This window comes from Sorex fumeus, unplaced genomic scaffold (genome assembly GCF_029834395.1).
Source record: "Sorex fumeus unplaced genomic scaffold, SorFum_2.1 ptg000038l, whole genome shotgun sequence".
Classification (NCBI taxonomy): domain Eukaryota; kingdom Metazoa; phylum Chordata; class Mammalia; order Eulipotyphla; family Soricidae; genus Sorex; species Sorex fumeus.
The window spans coordinates 12,576,259-12,597,900 of record NW_026606095.1 but is presented as its reverse complement, the minus strand read 5'-3'; the positions used below and the strand labels follow the sequence as shown (position 1 = coordinate 12,597,900).

The window sequence follows — 21,642 nt, the reverse complement described above, 5'->3', positions numbered from 1 at the left end:
CAGCGTGAACCCCTGAGCACTGCCGGGCATGGCCCACCTTGCCCCCTTTAAAAAAAAACATCACTCATGGAATTATTTTAGTTCTAGATGACCTAATTAAGTATAAAGGAAAACTTTTAAAATTCTCATAAGAAACAATAAGAAAAAAAGTTGTTTGGGAAGAGGTAGCAAGCACATTTAAAAAAATTATTTCATGGTGTTTTAACCTTTTTAAATACTGTTCTTTGTAAAACAAACTAAACTTATGGGGTTTTGTTCATAGACGTGTACTTCTTTGCAAATACAAAAAGTCGATTTAATACTTCAAAATACTACAGTGATCTCTGAGAAGAATAAACTAGAATCTGATTATATGGCTGCAGCATCACAGCTTCGTCTCAGAGAGGTAAAATTTTTCCCTTCATTACTTTATGGTTAATTTGAAAATAAATGATCTTTGCAGCATACAGTTTGCAGCATAAATTTCACATGCAAATTTAACACATACTGCTAAAAAATAACCAATATCTGAACATTTTACTATGCGTTTTATGTCATTTGATCCAGGGAGAGGCAATAACTATGAAAAAAAGAAAATTTAGGAGTGATTACTATTACCAAAAGATGCTGGTGACTTTAATTACATTTTGCACATCTCATAAAGTAAATTACAGATGAATTCTAATCAACATTGAGAGGTCTTAGTATATAGTCTCAGCAATTTAATCTTCTGTTAATATTTATCTGTGAAATGAGGATAAATACTGAAATAGTTTGCGGTTGAGGGGAAACATGCTAGTCTAAGTTTATTTAAATTCTGCAGAAGAGCTGGTATCGAAGTGATAGTGACCGTTGCTTAATTTTTTGGTCTTCTAAATCCTTCCCTTAAAATATAAGAGCCAGAAGGATAACATGAAATGAATCACCCCTGGACTACTTAAACAACAAAACGAAGTTTTAAGTTATCCTATTTGATCACACAAAATGCCTGGAGTTAGCATCATACTGTATAAGTGAGGACACCGGCTCTGTAAGACTCTCCAGTTCCACATGCCAGCTGCAAATTGAGGGTTCCTGTGCCATGTCATCTGTACTTGTAATCAACTGGCTAGAAATTCAAGGGTTCCCATTACCCCCTCAGGTTCAGCAGTTGATTAGAATGACTCACTGAACTCGGTAGAATTCGTTATTTAAACAGTCACAGTTTGGGAGCCAGGGTTAGAGGGTAGGGTGCCTGCCTTACATTCGGCTGACCTGAGTTATCTGATCCCTGGCTTCCCATGAGGATCTTGAGCCTACCAGGTGTGATCCTTGAGGGCTGATGCAGGGATAAGCCCTGAGGACAGCCAAGTGTGGCCCAAAAACAAACCAAAAATTTACATTATTTTAAAGGATGCAGATTGTCAGATGAAATGACATAAATATCTTAAGAATATGTAGGCACCAACTAACGTAGCCACAGGGAACTAAAAGGCAGGTTTGGTACAGGATTGGTTGGTTCACACCAAATCCAAAAACGTGAAAGATGATCCCACCCAAGGGAAAGGAAAGAAAAGGAGAGACCGGCCTTAGGAGTAGCGTTAGTCATCCTGGATATTTAGGAGTCCCAGCAAACCACAGTGGGAATTGGGGGCTGAATGTATGGCACTGGGCTAATGAATCAGGTTCTTCAGTGTTTTATTTATTTTGTTTTCCCCCTGGGGTGCCTGGGATTGAACCCAGTTGGCCACATGTTAAGACAAGCACTTTACCTGCTGTCCTGTCTCTTTGGCCTGATACGCATCAGTTTGTAAAAAAATAATTATTTTGCTTGTTTGCAAAGTTTTTAGTTTTGATTTTGGGCAACACCCAGCAGTGCTGAGGGCTTACTCAGATCACTCCTGGTTAGACGAGGGGACCAGTAATGGTGTGCTAGGGATCTAATCCAGGTCAGCCACATGCAAGTCAAGAGCCATACCTATACTGTTATCTTTACAACCCCGAGAAAACAATACGTGACTATATTATTGCCTTTCATTGTTTACCTCTAGATTAAAATAGAACTTGTAACTGTGAATTAAAATATCAAAATAATCTCTCTGTGTTTCACATTTGACATTAAAATTTCAAGTTCACATTTTAAAAGAATGATTAAGTGTTTTCATATTTCAAAAATATGTATTCCAGGGCCAGGAATACACATTTTATGACCCAGTGTAAGTGTGTCTCTTGCATGCAAGATCTAATCTAGGTTAGATCCCTGTCGCCGCAAAAAAATTAAAACAATAGTAAAATATGTATTTTGTGTGATGTATATTAAAACAAAATCTGAGCAGGCAAGAGAGATTTCATTTTAATTGAAATTGAAAAGTCCTACCAGACAGTGGGTAGAGTATTGGCCTTGCATGTGACCAACCCAGTTTCGGTTCCTGACGTCCCGGATGGTCACCTGAGCCCAGAGCCATGCTGATCCCTGAGATCAGACCCTCCTGTAGTTAGCCCTGAGCATGGCTGGGTGTGACCCTCAAACGACCCTCCCTCCCCCACCCTCCCAAGGAAGTGAAGTCTGATTTTGTCTTTGTAAAAGAAAATTGAGGGAAAATATTTTATTTACAATTTATGTTTTGCCACATTTATGCTGCCTAGGACTTAATTTTCTTTTGGACATAAATGTGTTTTTATTATTTTTATCTTCTAATAAATTTTCTTTTAATTTTTTTTCTTTTTTCGTGGTTTTGATTTTAGGAAATAGAAAGGCTTATTGGAAAGTAGAAGGGGAAGGAAAAGGAACTCCTCAGCCAAGGAAGAACTTAGTATAGGACTCAGTTCTGTCTTCTTAAATCGAAGTCTTAAATTTTTGGTGCAGTGTGCTAGTATTAAACAAATTCTATAAATCTAATTTCTTCCACTAGAGGGCCCTCTTAGAGAAGATTTTTCTTGTTAAAGGTTAAGGTATTTCTGTATACCTTTCATGACCATTGAACTGTCTAAAAAATGAATTTTATACTAAAGATAATATTTTTTTCAGAATATATTTAATATTTCCTGATGTTTTATTTATACACCTGTAAAGGTGATTATAGACTGCCCCAAAAGCCTCCATCCATCTCGGAGACCCCGGCAAGCTGCTACCGAGAGTATCCCGCCCACACGGCAGAGCCTGGCAAGCTCCCCGTGCCGTACTTGATATGTCAAAAACAGTAATAATGAGTGGTCCTCATTCCCCTGACCCTGAAGGAGCCCCCATTATGTCATCGGGCTACACTTGCACTTGACAGGGACGAATGGTGATGTTGCCGGGCCCGCTCGAGTGAATTGAAGAACAACAGGGTGATAGAGATAGTGATGTATTTATGGGGTCATTGTGTAAATTTCCCATTTTCTCAAAAGTTACGCCTCAGAGAAAGGAAATAATTTCAATATTTTCAATATTCTGGTTTTTGGTGGGTATTTTGGGCACACTCAGTGATACTCAGGGTTTACTCCTGACTCTGTGCTTGGAGTTCACTCCTGGAGAACTCTGGGGCCATATGGGGTGCTGGGGCTTGAACCCAGAGTGACCATTTCTGAGCAAGCACCTCACCTGCTGTCCTATGGCTCCAGCCCCAGTACTCTTTCTACTGTATTGTTGTTCCTGACACCACAGCTTGCGGTGTGTGGAGCTGCTTCTGGCAGTGTTTGGGAATCTGCTGGTGCCAGAGTCGAGGAGACTGAGCCTCCTGCGGCCAGTGCTTCCCCCTGGCCCTTTGAACTGTCCTTCTGGTCCTTTATTAACTGTTAAACGCTAGACTTGAAACAGAAATATACATAAAGCTTTTTTCATCTGTTGGATTTTACATTGCATTAAATTCAAGCAACTTGATGTTCTTTCCCTTTCACACTTCCTCAAAAGAAAAAATATAGACAAGAATGGTTAAGTTGAGGAAGGGGGAAAGTGCCAATTGAAAAGTTGTATCCACCGATGTGTATGTATAGAGAGAACATTTTCTCTGATATCCTGTCTGTCTGTCGCTTATTTTTTTAAGTATGATGGGCTCTAAAGAGGAGAGATGAAGAGGTTTTTTTTTTTTTAATAACATTTTGTTTCTTTCAGGGAGAGGGATAAAGGTAAAGGCCCAGTAATACCGAGAATTCAATGAAGAAAACCATAGTGCTGAGTAATTAATACAAAAGCCTCGCTTGTGGTTTTCTCTATAGTTCAGTGTTTATATCCCTTTATTTTGCCTGTTGTTTTCACTCAACTTCCTTTGCCCTCCAACTTCAGTGTGAAAAAATTATCTGAGCGGGATCAGAGGTTTGTAGTACAGGGGTTTAGCGCATCTCTTGCATGCGGCCCACCCGCTTCAATCCCTGGCACCACGTGCACCCACAAGCATTGCCAAGTGCAGCCCTGAAGGGCCTCGGCTGCCAGGTCGGCTGAGAATTGCTAGACGGAGTCCCAGGCACCTATTTGGGTGACCTTTCTACCTCTAAAAAGCCACCTAAGAACCTTGTGAATACAAAGTCGGGGCTTTTATTGTTTGCAGGAGAGAGAGGTTGGGAGGCAGGTAACTTTAATTGGATAGATCTGGTCTGCAGCTGGGGCTTCAGTACTCTTGAGTCTTTACCCAACTCCCTCCCAGGTACTATTGGCAGCCCAACGTTTGAGGTTCGGTAGAAAGAGCAAGTTAGAATTTTTTTCTTTCTTTTTGGGTCACACCTGGCGATGCACAGGGGTTACTCCTGGCTCTGCACTCAGGAGTTACTCCTGGCGGTGCTCAGGGGACCATATGGGATGCTGGGAATCGAACTCAGGTTGGCTGCGTGCAAGGCAAACGCCCAACCCGCTGTGCTATCTCTCCAGCCCCAAGTTAGAATTTTTTAAAGATCCTGCTCACCAGTTCTATAACCTTGAACATGCTTCTTTGTATGTGCAAGCTACATCTAGAACAGGCAATCTTTTTAAAGCTCATAATGAGGACTAGTCGGCTTGTACGATGATGGTTATAATACTGTTTGACCCGTACAAGGCATGCCATGGTACCTTCCTCATTATACCTGAAACGCCCACAGTTAGCTCTTGCCCGTTGTGCACTTCAATCCTTTATGTTCTTTTTCTCTAACCAGGTTAGATTTTTAGTTTCCTGAATAAGCAGACCTTTGAGGTTCCATGTCTTTGCATTTGCTGTCATCTATCCTGGGAATGCCTTCAGCTGTTGTAACTTCTAGTCCTTAAAAAATGTTGACTTGTTGGGTGTATACTGGGGTTGTTGGGGGTGGAGAATGGGCACTGGTGAAGGTATGGGTGTTTCATTGTATGACCAAGACTTAAACCCGAAAGCTTTGTAACTGCTCTCATGGTGATTCAATAAATAAAATTACAAAGAATGAAAAAACAAGAGTAAGGTGGAGTTCATGCCCAATTCAGTCAGCTAATCAGTGGCTGAATAAATAACAGTACTCCTGCGTTGAGAAAAAATGTTGACTTGTCGAAGCATCCAGGACCAGTCTGAGCTGCTGGCATCCCCAGGCCCTCTCACACTCCTGTTCTTTGCTTTACTCCTTTCCGTCCACTCCCATTGAGAACACTGCTGGAACGAAAGGAGTGTGAGTTCTCTCGGTAGGCATGGATGTGAATCTTGATAGTCTCCAACTGCGCATGCCACTGAGCTTATGAGGTTTCCATATGCCAAGTGGAGATATCCACTCTACAGTGTTACTGTGAGAAAACAAGGAATGATGGACCTAACACAAGCTTTCAGAAAATATTGGCTCTTTCCTTTATAATGGTTTTAGTTCTTTTTCCGTTAGACTCACTCATAACAAATGTGTAATAAAATCAGTCAGCAGTTCTCAGTAATGATTTGAGGAAGGAATGAACCCATGAGTAAATGATCACTATGTCAAAAGAACTTAGAAAACCATCACAATTAAGAAGTTCCACCTACATTTGAGCGCTGAATTTTCTGATGGAATGTGCATTTTAGAAATTTTACTGGAGTGGAATTCTGTAAAGCTAAGTTCAGCTGCTTCATATAAGTACCATTTAATTTAAATTTCAGAGCTCACGCTTTAGGGAAATGTTATGTCATTTATGTGGTAATACATTTTAAGGGGTGGGCTCAAACTTAAACCTTTATAATAGAAACAGTCTTGATTTGAGATAGTTTTCAGATGAATTGCTTACCATAAACAACAATTTAATAATACAGTGTGCTAGTTTAATAAAAGCCCTCTGATATCATTATAGCATACCAATAAAATACTCTTTCTTTTCATAGCAACATTTCATTGAATTGGATGAAAATAGACTAACATTATTACAGAAATGCAAGGAACTTATGAAGAGAGCTAGGCAAGTATGTAACCTGAGTGCAGAACAGACTGTTCCTCAAGAATATCAGACAGTAAGTATAAAAAATAAATAATGCTAAGTGTTCATATTTTTAAGCCAGACGTTCATTATAACATACCAAGAAAATATGCCCCACAAAAGCTTTTTTCCCCTCCATTTTGAAGCTGAGTTTGTATGTCAAGTAATTTGGCATCACAGATTTTTATACAGTGTTCAAACTAAGGCAGAAAGTCTTATTAATACTAAAATTATTAAGACATAGGTATCACCTTGCAAAATTATTGGTACCATAAGTAATTCAGTCATGCAAAAAAAATAGTTTTTCTCCCATGCTACCATTAAGAAGTAGAGTTGGGAGATGGGGTATGGTTTTTCATGAAAACAAAGTAACAATAAATAAAAAAATAAATAGAAAAGAAAACAAAGTAACAGGAATTGATAGACAAGAAGCAGTAAATAGAGGTGATATCCAAGAAAACAAAAGGCAGGCATTAAAAATATTTTCTTGGAAATTGCTACTTTTGGTTCCTTGGAAGTTGAATTTTTGGGGCAATACTGTTTGTAAGGGAAAAAAAAAAAAAGAGTTCTTTCCATTATAGTTCCAGTGCTGACGTATCACTGAGTTAGTAAAATGAGGAGATGCTGGCTTTCAGTCCAAGTTCCACTATGAATTATGTAGTCCCATGACCCTAACCTTCATCTCACAATTGGGGATAATTACCTTCTTTGGTGCCTATTCTTCAGAACACAGTGTAAAATTCAACATTCTAACATTAAATTTCAGACAAAAATTGAATAATGTATTTTTAAGTATCTGCTATTTGTATGGTTTGATGCTTAATTTCAAATTTGCCTATTTCAATAATGAAATAATTTACCCAAAGTACAAACAGGACTAAAAAACCTAATTTGGATTATAACTTTCAAATCTTCAGAGAGCTTACTCCATTTCAGACATAGAAACCCTAGGTAATGTGTTTAATTCTTAAGGTACATAGTCAGAATTAACTAGACAGGGAGCAACTGTTTCTAAGACTATTAGGACATTTGATTTTTTCTTTCAGAAAGTACTATAATTCTGTTCTTGATAAGAAAGTAATGAAAGATAATTTGTATATTGAATCATAATATGTTAGCTGCTGTGTATTAACCATTGACAAGCTGAATATACTTCAGTACTGAAATCTATAATATGAAAGGTGGGACAGACTAAAAACAAACTGAAGCCAATAACTAATGTCACTTAGCAAGAGGTACCAAGAAGAAAATTAAAGCGAGAGGATAGAATGGCAGAAATGGGAAGCTGATCAGAAAGGCTTCGGTGAGAAATTACTGTTTTAGATGAGATGTGAATATAATCCTAGCAGAAATCAGGTCGTGTGACATCTTACAGACCATAAAAGAAATTTGGGTTATATTCTGAAATGCTGTGCAGGCGAGATACTCTCAGTAGCTTGCCAGGCTCTCCAAGAGGGGCAGAAGAATCGAACTCCCGTGACGTATTCGATATGCCAAACACAGTAACAACAAGTCTCATGATGGAGACGTTACTGGGCCCGCTCGAGCAAATCGATTCTGAAATGCAGTCCTCAGGAGGATTTTAAACAGAAGACTGATGTTTCTAACTTCACAGTAAGAAGAACACTTAACTGCTGTGTGGAATATAAGCAAGGGTACAAGAATAAAAACATGGAAGCCATTCAGATGATCATTGCTTTGGCCAGGCAAGAGATTGTCGTGGCATGGATTAGGGGGGGAGGCTTGACAGAGAAGTTTACAAATTTGAGGTTTCTTCCTTTCAAGTTTATCAGCAGAACTTTCTAATAGACTTGAAGGGAAGAGTAAGAGAAAAATCCCAAATTTTACCATTTACTAAAATGAATTGAAGGAGAAACAAGTATGCACAAAAGAAAGGAAAAGATGGGCAAAACAATGATTTCTGTTTCACCGTGTTAGTTAAAGATGCCCAGTAGGGAATCAAGCACTAACAGGCAAGTATTGGGTAGAGGAGTTCTGAGAGTGTCAGTAAGATCTGTAGACTGTATCAGAAGTTCCGGAGGACTGAAAACTTAAAATACTAACACACTGTGTCAGGGTTTCAGTATTCATTTTGTACATCGCAATATGTGAACTTTGTACCTCATAAAGCAAAATGATGAACTGATCGCCTTTCTGCAGAGAATGGTATTGTTAGAAGATAGTATAATTTTCCCCAAAAAATGTACAAAGTAATGGGAATCGTAGGATGGTTTTGTAGTTCTTCTTGAGTACAGTATAAAGTTCTAACTTCTTGCTCTCTTTCAATGCCCCACATATTCTGGACCCATTCTACCAATTCAGCAAGTACCCACCATCCTAAATGGACACAGCTCCACACTCCCCATGGTATGCAGTGCTCATTCTTTATCTGAGCTCCTCTCTCCCTCCTGCCTTGCTTTTCCCTAGACATTCGCTTTTAAGCCCTGGAGATGAATTCTGGTCCTCTCTTCTCTCTTGTAGATCCTGTAGCATGAACTGGTACTCTTTCGCTAAAATCCATAATCTATGTGAAATGGGCTGCTAATTTAATACTGAACATCAATAAGAATTTGATTCCTTGCGTGCTAGCATGCTGTTGAACACATAGTAGATACTTAGCAAATTAATTCTCCTTTTAACTGTTCGAATGAAACTACTTTACTGTAAGATCTCTAATGATGGACAATTTCTTTTTTTTCTATTTTAGGCTTTCCAGGATCTTCCAAACACATTGGACGAAATCGATGCTTTATTAACCGAAGAAAGATCAAGAGCTTCTTGCTTCACCGGGCTGAACCCTACAGTATGCTTTTTTCCCTGTTGCCTGCCGCATGCATGCCACCCTCCACATACGCGCGCGCACACATGCACACACAGTTCCCTCCAGTTCTTGCCTCCCACTCTGTACTAGCGCTCTTGGTAATAATAAGCTAGACAGCAGGAACAATGTGCTTTAAATGCCAGATTCTGAATCTATTAGAATTTTAAATAGATTCTTCCTAAGGAACACAGTGTTCTGTGCCTTGTCTTTATAAAAAGAATAGTTGGGCTAACCTGAAATACTGCAGTGTCTATTTTTTTCAAGGATAAAAAAAAAATTGCAGATTCCGTATGAGAACATAATTAATTGTATACAAATAATGCAGCTCAGTTGGCCGTTCTCGGTGTTTTTAATTCATACAAAATCTCCCATAATTTTAAGCTTTGGTAGATTTGTCATAGATGTGTTTTTCCCTGCCAGGTTGTTGAGGAATATACAAAAAGAGAAGAAGAAATAGAGCAGTTAACTGAGGAACTAAAGATAAAGAAGGTTGAACTGGATCAATACAGGGAGAACATTTCACAGGTAACTGTTTAATTCTTTCATTTTGTTTTTGTCGTGTGCTTTCAATTAATCTTGGGAAAGTCACATAATGCAAAATGAAATATATGTCTGGAAATGCAACATTTATTTATGGCCACATTGGTGACCGCTATTGAAGTTTACTTCATGTCCAGTTTCATATCGGAATGCAGTAGCTCTTCTTTCTCAATATTTTTTCCTAATGCCTTTATTTTCAGGTAAAAGAAAGATGGCTTAATCCTCTGAAAGAGCTGGTAGAAAAAATTAATGAAAAATTCAGCTATTTTTTCAGTTCCATGCAGTGTGCTGGTGAAGTTGATCTCCATACAGAAAATGAGGTAAAATTGCATTTGAAATGCTTCCTGGCAAGTAGTCATAATTTTGTGCTTAGAGGACATGCAAATTTTTATTTACGCTAAAGTTTTCCCTATGAAAATCTCACTTACTAAAATTATCCAAAAGGAAAAGACCACTTTATGAGATTTCATCAGCTTGACTTTTTTTGGTAACATTTGAAATGAGGGACTAATACACCCTACTAGCTCTTTTTATATCTAGCCTGGAAAATGGTCATTTCCAGCTATCATGAGAAAATTCTTTTGCTTTTTTAACTCTACCACTATCCTCGGAAGGTAGTTATAAACAAGGTAACCTGTCTAGCATAATATCAGCGATTTCATTTTGATCAAGAATTTAAGGAAAAGAAGTATTTGAAAGCTTAAAAGAATGGAGATACTTTGAAATTTTCTACTAATTTCTTGCTTTATAAATTCATGCATCACTGTTCTGAGTAAAAATTAAAAAAAAAAATCATAGCACCCCAGGTCCCTCCATCCCATACCTCTCTCTCTGCCAAAAAGAAAGCCAGAGCAGTGGTGCCAGGAGTAATTCCTGAGTGCAGAACCAGGAGTAACCCCTGAACACTGCTGGGTGGGGCCCAAAAACAAAAATTTGAAAAGTCAGGGATAAGACTCTAATGGTAGAGGGCCCAGGGCAATAATAGCACAGAGGGTAGAACATTTGCCTTGCATGTGGCGAACCCAGGTTTGATCCCCAGCATCCAATATGCACCCCCCTTCCATGTACCACCAGGAGTAATTCCAGAGTGCAGAGTCAGGAGTAACCCCTGAGTGTCTTTGAGTGTGACCCAAAAAGTCAAAATTTAAAGGGGGGAAAAAAGGGGGGAGAAAAAAACCCTTAGCGGTGGAATATGTGTGTCTCGGGTGGCGTGTGATCACTGGCGTCATAACACATGCAAGCTAAAGGATAAACTGGGCTGGGCTTCGGACTAAGTGGGAAGGTGAGAAGGAGGGGTTTCAGATGAGATAATATTGGTCAGATACTAATCACAGTTGAGGCTAGTTGATGATCGAGAGATTGGGCTTATTTTGGTGTTCTGATTGTGTATTTGTCAGATTTTCTCATACTGTCGGTTTTTGTTTGGGGGCTACACGTGTCAGTGCTCCAGGCTTACTGCTGGCTCTGTACTCGGGAATTACTCCTGGCGGGGTTCTGGGGACCATATGGGGTACCAGGGATGGAACCAGCTTGGCCATATGCGAGGCAAGTGCCCTACCCGCTGTGCTGTCACTCAGGCCCCACCATAGTCTTTTCTCAAGAAAGAAAAACGTGTCTCTCAGACATGGATGCGATGTTGCTTACACATTATGTAACATCTACAAAGTACAGCAGGTAGGGCGTTTGTCCTGCACACGGTGGACCTGGATTTGATCCTCAGCGTCCCATGTGGTCCCCTGAGCACCACCAGGAGTCATTCCTGAGTGCAGGGTAAGGAGTACCCCCTATGCATTGTCGAGAGTGACCTAAAAAGCCAAAATATTAAAAAAAAAAAAACTTGCTAGATTACCACTTCCTCTTCTTAGAACTTTGTCCCATAACTCCTTCATCTGCTTAGTGCGAGTCATGAGGACAGCAAGTGCCATTTCACTTTTAAGTTTGACGAAGATATTAGCCCTCCCACCCCACCCCACCCCACAGTAATTGTGGTGTACATTGCCTTTGAGCTCACTAGAATGAACAGTAATAATTTACAGTATAATCCCTATAGTCAAGCAGTGTGCCAGGCGCTTTGAACTTTTCACCTTTTTTTCATACTCATGGTCATTCTATTCTAAAATGAAGGTCCTTGAATCAGCTGCGTTTTACAAATACACAGAAATCTAAGGGAACTTTATACTTTACGAAGGCCACGTAGCTACCTGGTGAGAAAGAATCAAACAAAAACCGAAGTTCTTAAATACCATCTCCTCGGTGGAAGTAGCATAGATCCTGTGGAATAAACTAAGCGTTTCATAAAATTCAAAGTAACTGTTTATCAAACAGCTTGACTAACATGAATGTGATCGAGTAAGCATCTGGAAACACCATTCTTTGGTATAGGTCCTGTTACATAGTGCTGTAACTTTGCCACATGTCGTTTCTTCTGCATAGTATTTCTGTTTTAAATAATAACTTCACATCCTTAACAGTACTTTTTGTTTAATCTTTTTTTTTTTACAAAGCTGTTCGGGATGGATTTCAGTCATACAGTATTCCAACACCCATCCCTCCGCCACATTTCCCAACACCCAGCGTCCCCAGATTCCCTCCTGTTGTCCCCCACACACCACCCCCTAAAGGCACTTTTCTTCTCTCTCCTTTTGGGCACTGTGGTTTGCAGTATTGATAGAGAGGTTCTCCAGAATGTCCCTTACGACTTTTTACCTCAGCTTGTGTCCAGAGTTAGCTTCCCCAGATATTATTGTCGTAGCAGTCTCTCCTCTCTCTTACCTACCCTCAGCCCCCCCGTCCCCCACTTATGGTTAGTTCCAACCATTGACCAGTCTTCTCACCCCCGTTTTCCCTGGCCATGGATATTATTCTTCTACTACATATATTTTTTATATGCCACAAATGGATGTAGTCATTCTGTATCTGTCCCACTCCTTCTGACTCATTTCTCTCAGCATGATACTCTCCGTGTCCATCCGTTTATAGGCAAATTTCAAGACTTCATTTTTCCTGACAGCTGCGTAGTATTCCATTGTGTAGATGTGCCAGAGTTTCTTTATCCATTCGTCTGTTCTCGGGCACTCGGGTTGTTTCCAGATTCTGGCTCTTGTGAGTAGTGCTGCAATGAACACAGGAGTGCAGGTGGTGTTTCTGCTGTGTGTTTTCGGGCCCCCAGGGCAGAAGTGGTATTGCTGGGTCAAATGGGAGCTCAATTTCTAGTACTTCTTACTGACTTTTTCTGTTCAGTCAGCCATGCCCCCCCCCCCCCCCTTGCAAAATTGACATTCTTATCTCCTCTTGGCCCATTTTTTGGAATGGTTCTATTCTGAACTTCTCAGTCCTAGTTCTAGAACTGACCTCTTTAGCCAGAGCCTTCAGTGAGATAAAGCTAAAATGGCTGGGGGACCGGGGGGGCTAGAGAGATGGAACAGCAGGTAGGCCACTTGCCTTGTACGTGGCTGACCCAGTTTCAATCCTCAGCACCCCATATTTTCCCAAACACCACTTGGAGTGTTCCCTGAACACAGAGCCAGGAGTGAACCCTGAGTTCCTCTGGGTATGGTCCCAAAACAGCACCCCACGCCCCCCCAAAAAAAATTGGTGAGCATCCATTATGTGCTAAGTTTTTTGTTAATTATGTCTGATTTAATACAAATATTTTCAAAGTATATCTTTAGTATCTACATACTTTTCTGAACCAAAGAAGTAGGGGGAAGTCTTGACTCTCTGCTGTGATAAACACAGTTACCTCTCTGAGCATCACACGTTCCATTGTCTTTTCATTATTGAAGCCTAAGCTTTAATATTAGCAGATGATTAACTAGAATCAATAATGACTTTCCATGAGCGGACGTTTCACTAATGTTGAATAGCCTATGGTATGAAATAAGGGAAAAAAAGTTATTCTTAATTTGAATATTTTCCTTATCAAAATGTGTCTGAGGAGACCTCCAGAGCATATAGATAGCAACTAAGACTAAAAGTGGGGGAAAAAAATACATATCACTAAATTTTAAGTTCTTATAATTCATTTATTTGCTCTGTTTTCAAATAACAACGAAAAATTACTGGAAGAAAGAAAGAGATACAGAATGATCTCTTGTATAGGATTTAAAGATCACAGTAAGATAGCCGTAAAGGGCTGAAGGAAACAGAACTGGAGATTTGGTTCATAGGAGGTTTGGGGAGAGGAGGCTTGAAAGGGAGGGGCCTTTGGGACAATGATACAGGGAAACAGGTACCCTGGTGCTGGGTATGGTGCTGGAATTATGTACACATGAAACCTTCATTAATAGTATTATAAAACATGATCTCAGAGATTTTATTTATTTTTGCTTTTTGGGTCACATTCGGAGATGCTCAGGGGTTTACTCCTGGCTCTGCACTCAGGAATTATTCCTGGCGGTGCTCAGGAGGCCATATGGGACGCCGGGGATCAAACCCTGGTCGGCCGCGTGCAAGGCAAAACACCCTACCTTCTTTACTATCGCTCCGGCCCCTATCTCGGAGATTTTAAAAATTTAACACATTTTCAGTGTCAGAAATTCCTAAAAAATAAAATGGTTATTTAAAATGTTAGGTGAAAATAATTACTGGAGGCAACTCATCTTCGATCTTTTTAATGTTTTATAGGAAGACTACGATAAATATGGAATTCGAATTAGAGTCAAATTCCGCAGTAGTACTCAACTGCATGAATTAACTCCTCATCATCAAAGTGGAGGTGAAAGAAGTGTTTCCACCATGTTGTATCTGATGGCACTTCAGGAACTTAACAGATGTCCGTTCAGAGTAGTTGATGAAATCAACCAGGTAGAGTGTATTTGTTCCTTTACCTGGCTTTTATTGTCTCCGATAAATGCCAAGATTTAAATTGTAATCATTGTTGTTGTTCAGGGAATGGACCCAATCAATGAACGAAGAGTGTTTGAAATGGTTGTAAATACCGCTTGTAAAGAAAACACATCTCAGTACTTCTTTATTACACCAAAGGTAGGTAGTAACCTGATATTGCTCATATACTGAAGAAATCTGTGGCTCAATCATGTAGCAGATTTTGATCCAATATGCAGATGGAGGCAGAACCCTTCTCCAAATAGGAACGAAAAGGATAAGAGTAATAAATACTAATGGAAGAGGAAAGTTTCGATAATACGTTTAATGAGAAGCCTCGTTATCAGAGGGAAAAGTGCAGGAGGCTTGGCTTTATGTGCTAGAACTAGGACTTGCTCTGTAGTTGGCATTTCTTCTAGAGAAATTCCTTTATTTGCAGTAAAAGATTTTAGAAAAATGCACACTTTACAGCTTTCGCCCTCTTCTTTTATCTACAAACATCTTGCCTGTGCCTGGATGTACACCTTTTTTTATTCGCCACTGCTTTTTTTTACAAGGGAATTCATAAATATCCCTGTATCTTCTGTTCATAAATCCACTTTGATTAAAAACAGAACTGTCTTTTTGACAACAGAATTAAAAGTTAAAATTATTGCAATGGAAAATTTTGAGATTTGAACTGTGAATAGACGCACTTAAAGACTTATGAATAGAAACAATTTGTCCCCTTTATCTAAATATTTATGGAAAAGAATTGAAGAACCTATCATAAATTCATATTTTTATTCAATAGTATAATTATCTTTTTTTTTCCAGCAGATACTGTATGGAATAGTCAGATCTGTTTATATCTTATTGTTTATACAAAAACTTTCACCTGTAAGCCAAACCTCCTTTTGCACTTTTGAAGCTCCCAGAGTTTGACCATAGAAGTTGCTGGAGAAGTGTTGGTGGAGAGAGATGAGTTAAAGTGTTTACCTAGGAAGTTGTTTACCTAGGAAGTTAGGTGTCTGATCTGTTCAGCCAGGGAATTTTGGCACTAATAATTCCTAAGATATGTAGACGTAAGACTTTCCTTAGACCAAGCTTCAGGTGAACTAATACAAGGAATATCACAGTATTTCAGGAGACAGGGTTGTTGAGAGCTTCGTAAGAATTTCATTAGTATTGTAAATCAAATATTTGACCATTTGTATGTGAGAAAATTTAGTTTCTCGGTGTACAGCAGTCCCGCACCCATGCAGAAGTATAGGGAATACATTCCAGGACACCCTCTAGTAGTTTCCTGAACCTGGAAATTGTATATAAAGGCTTCTGTTATCTGTGTGTGTGTGTGTGTGTGTGTGTGTGTGTGTGTGTGTGTTTGCGTAGTTTAATTGGCAAATGAAGCACAGTGAGATTCTATCTAATAAAATAGAACAGGCATTACTAATAGAAATCCCCTCTCAAAATATCACGCTATGTAATACTGTAGACCACAGAAACTACAAAAAAAAACCTCATCGAAACAGGGACTGTGCGTGACAGTTTGTCTGTTTTAACATTTTCAGCTCCTGCAAAATCTTCCTTATACTGACAAAATGACAGTGTTGTTTGTCTACAATGGTCCTCATATGCTGGAACCAAACAGATGGAATTTAAAGGCTTTCCAAAGGCGGCGGCGCCGTATCACGTTCACTCAGCCTTCTTAATAAAAAGACAGGGTGAGGACTTTGGGATTTTCTGTTATATCCTATTAAAAGTATGGCTCAACTGAATAAATGGCAATTCATTCAGAGTAAAAGATCGGTTATTTTTGGAAACCTGCTATTAAATCCATAATAACTTCGTACTGCAGAGCATCACCTGGTAGTAAAAATTAATTTTTCTTTTGTCTTCGTTGAACTTGAGCCCTTGGCATCCTGGCCCTCAGTCATTGCACAGAAAAAGAGTATTTGCCATTTCAAATCACAGGTACAGTCGAAAAGGGTTATCAATCACCAGTTGATAGGATGACTCTTTAGCTTTAATTGCCATGAAACTTAATTATACTTTTAGAGTCTCGAAATGACTCTGCATATGAAAAGTTATAGTTTTATCCTAGTGTCATATTTAAGAATTGATATGGACGTGTGTGATCTAATGTATAAAATAATTTTACAGATCTGTTAAATTTTTTCCTATTAAAAAAGATGACTGTGTATCTCCAGTAGGAAATGGGATTTTATGGACCGTTTAAAAACTTCGTTGGAACTTGATGCTATCATCGTGTATTAGTGTCTCAGAGGGGAAGAAAATGGACTGGGGTTCAAAAATGATAGCAGAACTTTGATATGCCACAAGGTGGCCACTAGATGATGCAAAATACAACCAAAAGATTGACAAAATAAAATCAAGTGCAAAGGGTTTTTTAAGAATAACCCTGTAAAGTGTGTGGGTTTGTTTGTTTTTTTTATTTGAAGTTGATTGTATTTTACATCTTAAATTTCTAAAAGCATTTTTATAATTATTTTTAGTAAGGTTTTTTCTTAAGATTTCATATACTGATTTTTACAATTTATATTTGAAATTTCTCAGTATTGTGTAAAGACTAAGGGAAAGCAGTGATTTGTTTCAAACCATAATGTTTCTAGAACTTGAGCTTATTGGTCATTTCTTAAAGTGTTGATCCTGCCCCCATTATTTTAGAAAATCTAGTTTTAAACTCTACTTTCCACGTGAAGGAATTGCGGGGGGTGGGGAAATCATTTATTTCTGGATTACACTAATTAACAGTGCCGAGCGAATTCTATTCTTTTAAAAACAAATGTTGGAAGAAACGGACTAGTTCGAAGATGTGGTGTTAGAACCATGAGTTAGATCTGAACTGGTAATGACATAATTATTTTTTTTTTGACTTGGTAGCTGTATAAACTGATGAATGACTTTATTTGGGTTTTTCTATATTCTTAAATATTCACTGGAATTTATATTCTTATCAAAAAGTGATGAACCATACATTCTGTCCTCTCTCTGGCAGTCTCTTTGAAAAGGTATTTTTTCTTTATAAAAATTTTTAAAGAAAAAGCTGTCTCTTAAAGCTAATGCATGTACTATTAAAATATTTTTTTAAAACATTTTTGCTAGTGTGAGCAATTCATGTAAACATTGAAAAGTTTGGTAAGATATTGGTAAATCAACATTACCAAATGTTTTTGTCTTATTTTCCACCAAAATATTATTATGATACATGCTTATGGTGTCTTTCATTTATTGTCTAAGTTTGTGCTGGTCATTTATTCCTAAAAAATCAGTAACAGTATAATAAAGAAGCTTAAAAATTAGACCTGTGTTTAAAAGTAAAATCGACAAGTCAGTTTATGTATGCCAACAACTATTCCATGCCTTGTTTGTATGCATTTATGTTTCTCTAATGGACAAAGTTATATTTGATTTTTGAGCTGTGAAGACAAATTATGTATCATTTAAGCACATTATTAAAAGAATAACCTCAGTACATTAAAGCCTCAGCCACTTAACGCTTTCATATATCTTCTATAAAAGCTGATTTCTTATTACATAGAAATTATAAAAACTTGAAATAAAAGTCTGATTTGATTAATAAAATATTTAAAACCCTAATGTAACAAGCAGATATTTCTAATGACCAAATATTTCTTGATTTGACAAATCTCTATTAAGAGATTTTTAGCATTCAGAGTAAAAAGGGAAAGATTTCTTGCAACTTTCAAATTGTCTTTTGACTTGTGTGCTTATTTTCTTTGTAGTATGAGTCTTTACTGTGTGAAAAATGTAATTTTGTCCAATTGTGTGATCATCTGTGAAAGTTAAAAAAAAAGCTATTTGTGGGAAATGCTACTTTGTTGGTAATAAATGCATATTTTCATATCCTTTTGGTGTATCTTGTTTTAAAGGAGAGCTGTTTTTATGTTTTAAACCTTAAAAATCTTGAGGGGGGAGGCTGGAGCAGTAGCACAGTGGGTGGGGCGTTTGCCTCGCAAGCAGCCAACCCGGGTTCAATTCCCAGCATCCCATATGTTCCCCTGAGCACCGCCAGGAGTAATTCCTGCGTGCAGAGCCAGGAGTAACCCCTGTGCATCACCAGGTGTGACCCAGAAAAAACAAACGAAAAAATATTGTTGGGGGCCACAGCAATAGACCAGTTAGGACATTTGCCCGAAATGATCCCTGACACTTCACATCATCCCCTGAACCACCATCTGTGCCCACCCGCACTCCCCCTCCACATGCCACCCCCTAGATAATAAAAGAATCTTTTTGGTTTTTCAGTTTACTGCAATATATGTCTATTGAGTGCCTTTTTTTTTTTTATTAGTGAAACACCATGAGGTACAGTTGTAGATTTACAATTTTTTGTGCTTGGGTTTCAATTATACAATGATCAGATACCCATCCCTCCACCAGTGCCCATTTTCCACCACCATGGATAATATCCCCCCCACCCCCATCCCCCCCATCCCACCCTGCCTCTGTGGCAGGGCAATCCCCTGTGTTCTCTCTCTCCTTTTGGGTGTTGTGGTCTGCAAAAGAGGCATTGAGTGGCAAACATGTTCAGTCCATAGTCTACTTCCGACATGCATGAATGCCTTTTTTTTTTTAACAGTTGTACTTTACAAGTGTTTCCTCTTATTTTTTCCTCCAGAGTAATTTAGTTCTCATTTTAGGGAACCCCCCCCCAAAAAAAAAAGAAGTAATGGGGGCTGGAGAGAAAGTGAAGTGACTAAGGTGTTTACCTTGCATGCAGTCAATTCAGGGTCAGTCCCTGGCTCCCGAGCACTGCCAGGAGTGATCCAGGAGCGTAGAACCACGAAAAAGCCCTGAGCATAGCTTGTGGCTCAATCCTCCATTTCAAGAAAAGTAATTCTAATGTTACAGTGTCAGTTGGACCATAAATGTAGTAGAAGCCTGTTGGCTTTGAGTGAGACTTGGGGAACTATAGATCTATTTTCATTCTTGAATACTCACGGAACTTCCCTTATGTAATACTCATCATGTGTTGCATTACCTTTTAGTTCAAGGATGTTTTTAGAATACTTAAAATTTGCATTTTAGGGGCTGGAGCAATAGCACAGCAGGTAGGGTGTTTGCCTTGCACGCAGCAGACCTGGGTTCAGTTCCCAGCATCCCATATGGTCCCCCTGAGCACCACCAGGTGTAATTCCTGACTGTAGAGCCAGAAGTAACCCCTGTGCATCACCAGGTGTGACCCCCCCCCAAAAAAAAAAATTGTATTTTAGGAGACTGCTCCATTGACAACTTGTGTTTTTTTTTTTTTTTTAGTTCCAGTGGCAAAGTTAAAGCATTGGGGACTTAATTATTTTGGTTTGGGGCCACACCCAATGGTAGTTAGGGATCATTCACTCCTGGTGGACTTAGAAGACCATATGGAAGATCAGGAAGTGAACCTAGGTCAGCCACATGCCAGGCAAGCACCTTCCTGCTGTGCTGTATCTCTGGCCCCTGAGGACTTCCTGCAGGGTTCAGATGTAATTCTGCACTCAGTGCTTCAAAATTCATTGTGGCAATTGACTGAAAGATTTTAGTATGTTTCCCCCTTCCCTTCACTGTTGGTGCAGAGACCAGATGTCTGTCTGTCTGTCTCTGTCTGTCCCTCTGTCTCTCTGTCTCTCTTTCTCTTCCCTCTCTCTTTCCCTCTCTCTCTCCCTCTCTCTCACACTTACACTTGGTTTGAGGACTGCTAGGAGGTTGTCAATCCAATTACGGTGCCTACACACTCACACTCACCAGTACTTACTTAGTTGCAGAGCTAACACACATGCTCACAAGGGCTGGCACCCTTCGAGTTGTGCTTGTGAAGCTTCTGGTTAAAACTGCCTACCCGAGGTTGCATTCCTGGCCATACTGTACACACATCCTGTGGTGTGCTCACACACCTTGCTGTAGTGCTCTGGACACCGCACGCTCTTGCGTGGAGGATCCCAGACAGTAGAACACACTCAGTGCATGTGAGTGGCACCAGGTCTCTCTGTTGATCGACAGACTCTCGGACACGGAGTTGATCTGGGCCTGCTCTTCTTGTAGCTCTTTAATTCCAAAAAGAGAACAGGCCTGGACTGCTTGACTTCACTCTAGGAACTATCTTCCAGAGGACTAAGTGAAGCTGAGCGGAGCCTTCAAACATCTCATTCTCACCAGAGCTTCATGTGAGAGGCTGTTTGTAGGCAGGCTGAAAACATTTTCATTGAAAATGAAAGATCCTCTCCACACAGATATTGGCATCCCTTCAATTAGCAAACCTTTGGTTTTTTTTTTTTCTCTCCAGAGCATGTGCATATACTTCCTTGACAGTCACTTGGGTCTGTATGTGTACAAGTTGAGGGACAGGGGCTGCCATGGGTCACTCCTCCTCGTCAGGATTACTTAGGAGCAATGAAGCAGAGCATTCCATTGTAAGAAGAGATGCAGAATAAATTATCCAGTGAATTCTGATAGAATCCCATACTTTAAACTTAATTCCATAATATTTGAGATCTTAATTTGGTGCCAGTGGCCTTTCACATAGTCCATTCTTTAAAGGGTAAAGGTAAAGGCCCTCCCGTTGATCATCGATTTGCTCGAGCGGGCCCAGTAATGTCTCCATTGGAGACTTTGTTGTTACTGTGCCTGGCATATCGAATACGTCACGGGGAGCTTGCCAGACTCTGCCGTGCGGGTGAGATACTCTCAGTAGCTTGCCGGGCTCTCTGAGAGGGGCGGAGGAATCGAACTCGGGTCGGCCATGTTGGCTGCGTGCAAGGCAAACGCCCTACCCACTGTGCTATTGCTCCAACCCATTCTTTACCTTTAAATATTGGATCCCACCTTGGACAGTAAAATAAGCCAAAGGAATCATTTTAAGGCTAGTACTGGTGAGCCTCAGTACCTTATTTTGCCAACTGGATGCTGTAACTAGTTTATAAGGTATACCTTTGAAGTGTTTTCTTTTTTTAATTTTATTTCTTTTATTTATTTTAATTTTTTTAATGAATCACCGTGAGATACAGTTAAACTTACAAACTGTTGTGATTACATTTCAGTCATACAATGATCAAGTACCCATCCCTCCACCAGTGCCCATTCTCCACCACCAGTGTTCCCAGTATCCCTCCCACCACTCCCCTATTCCCCTCTGCCTCTGTGGCAG

The 21,642-nt window shown here is 39.4% G+C and overlaps 1 protein-coding gene across 1 annotated transcript in view; it reads left to right on the top strand.

Moving 5' to 3' along the window:
- The window catches only part of SMC5 (structural maintenance of chromosomes 5), a 71,394-nt gene extending 53,029 nt beyond the window's left edge, over positions 1–18,365 (top strand). Inside the window, exons 17-25 of the mRNA XM_056118792.1 lie at positions 263–385; positions 6,219–6,344; positions 8,633–8,677; positions 9,018–9,113; positions 9,552–9,656; positions 9,872–9,991; positions 14,298–14,477; positions 14,562–14,657; positions 16,049–18,365. Of these exons, the coding sequence (XP_055974767.1) occupies positions 263–385; positions 6,219–6,344; positions 8,633–8,677; positions 9,018–9,113; positions 9,552–9,656; positions 9,872–9,991; positions 14,298–14,477; positions 14,562–14,657; positions 16,049–16,189 (1,032 nt within the window). The 3' untranslated portion in view covers positions 16,190–18,365. The remainder of the gene's footprint in view (positions 1–262; positions 386–6,218; positions 6,345–8,632; positions 8,678–9,017; positions 9,114–9,551; positions 9,657–9,871; positions 9,992–14,297; positions 14,478–14,561; positions 14,658–16,048) is intronic.
- Positions 18,366–21,642: the final 3,277 nt, after the last annotated feature.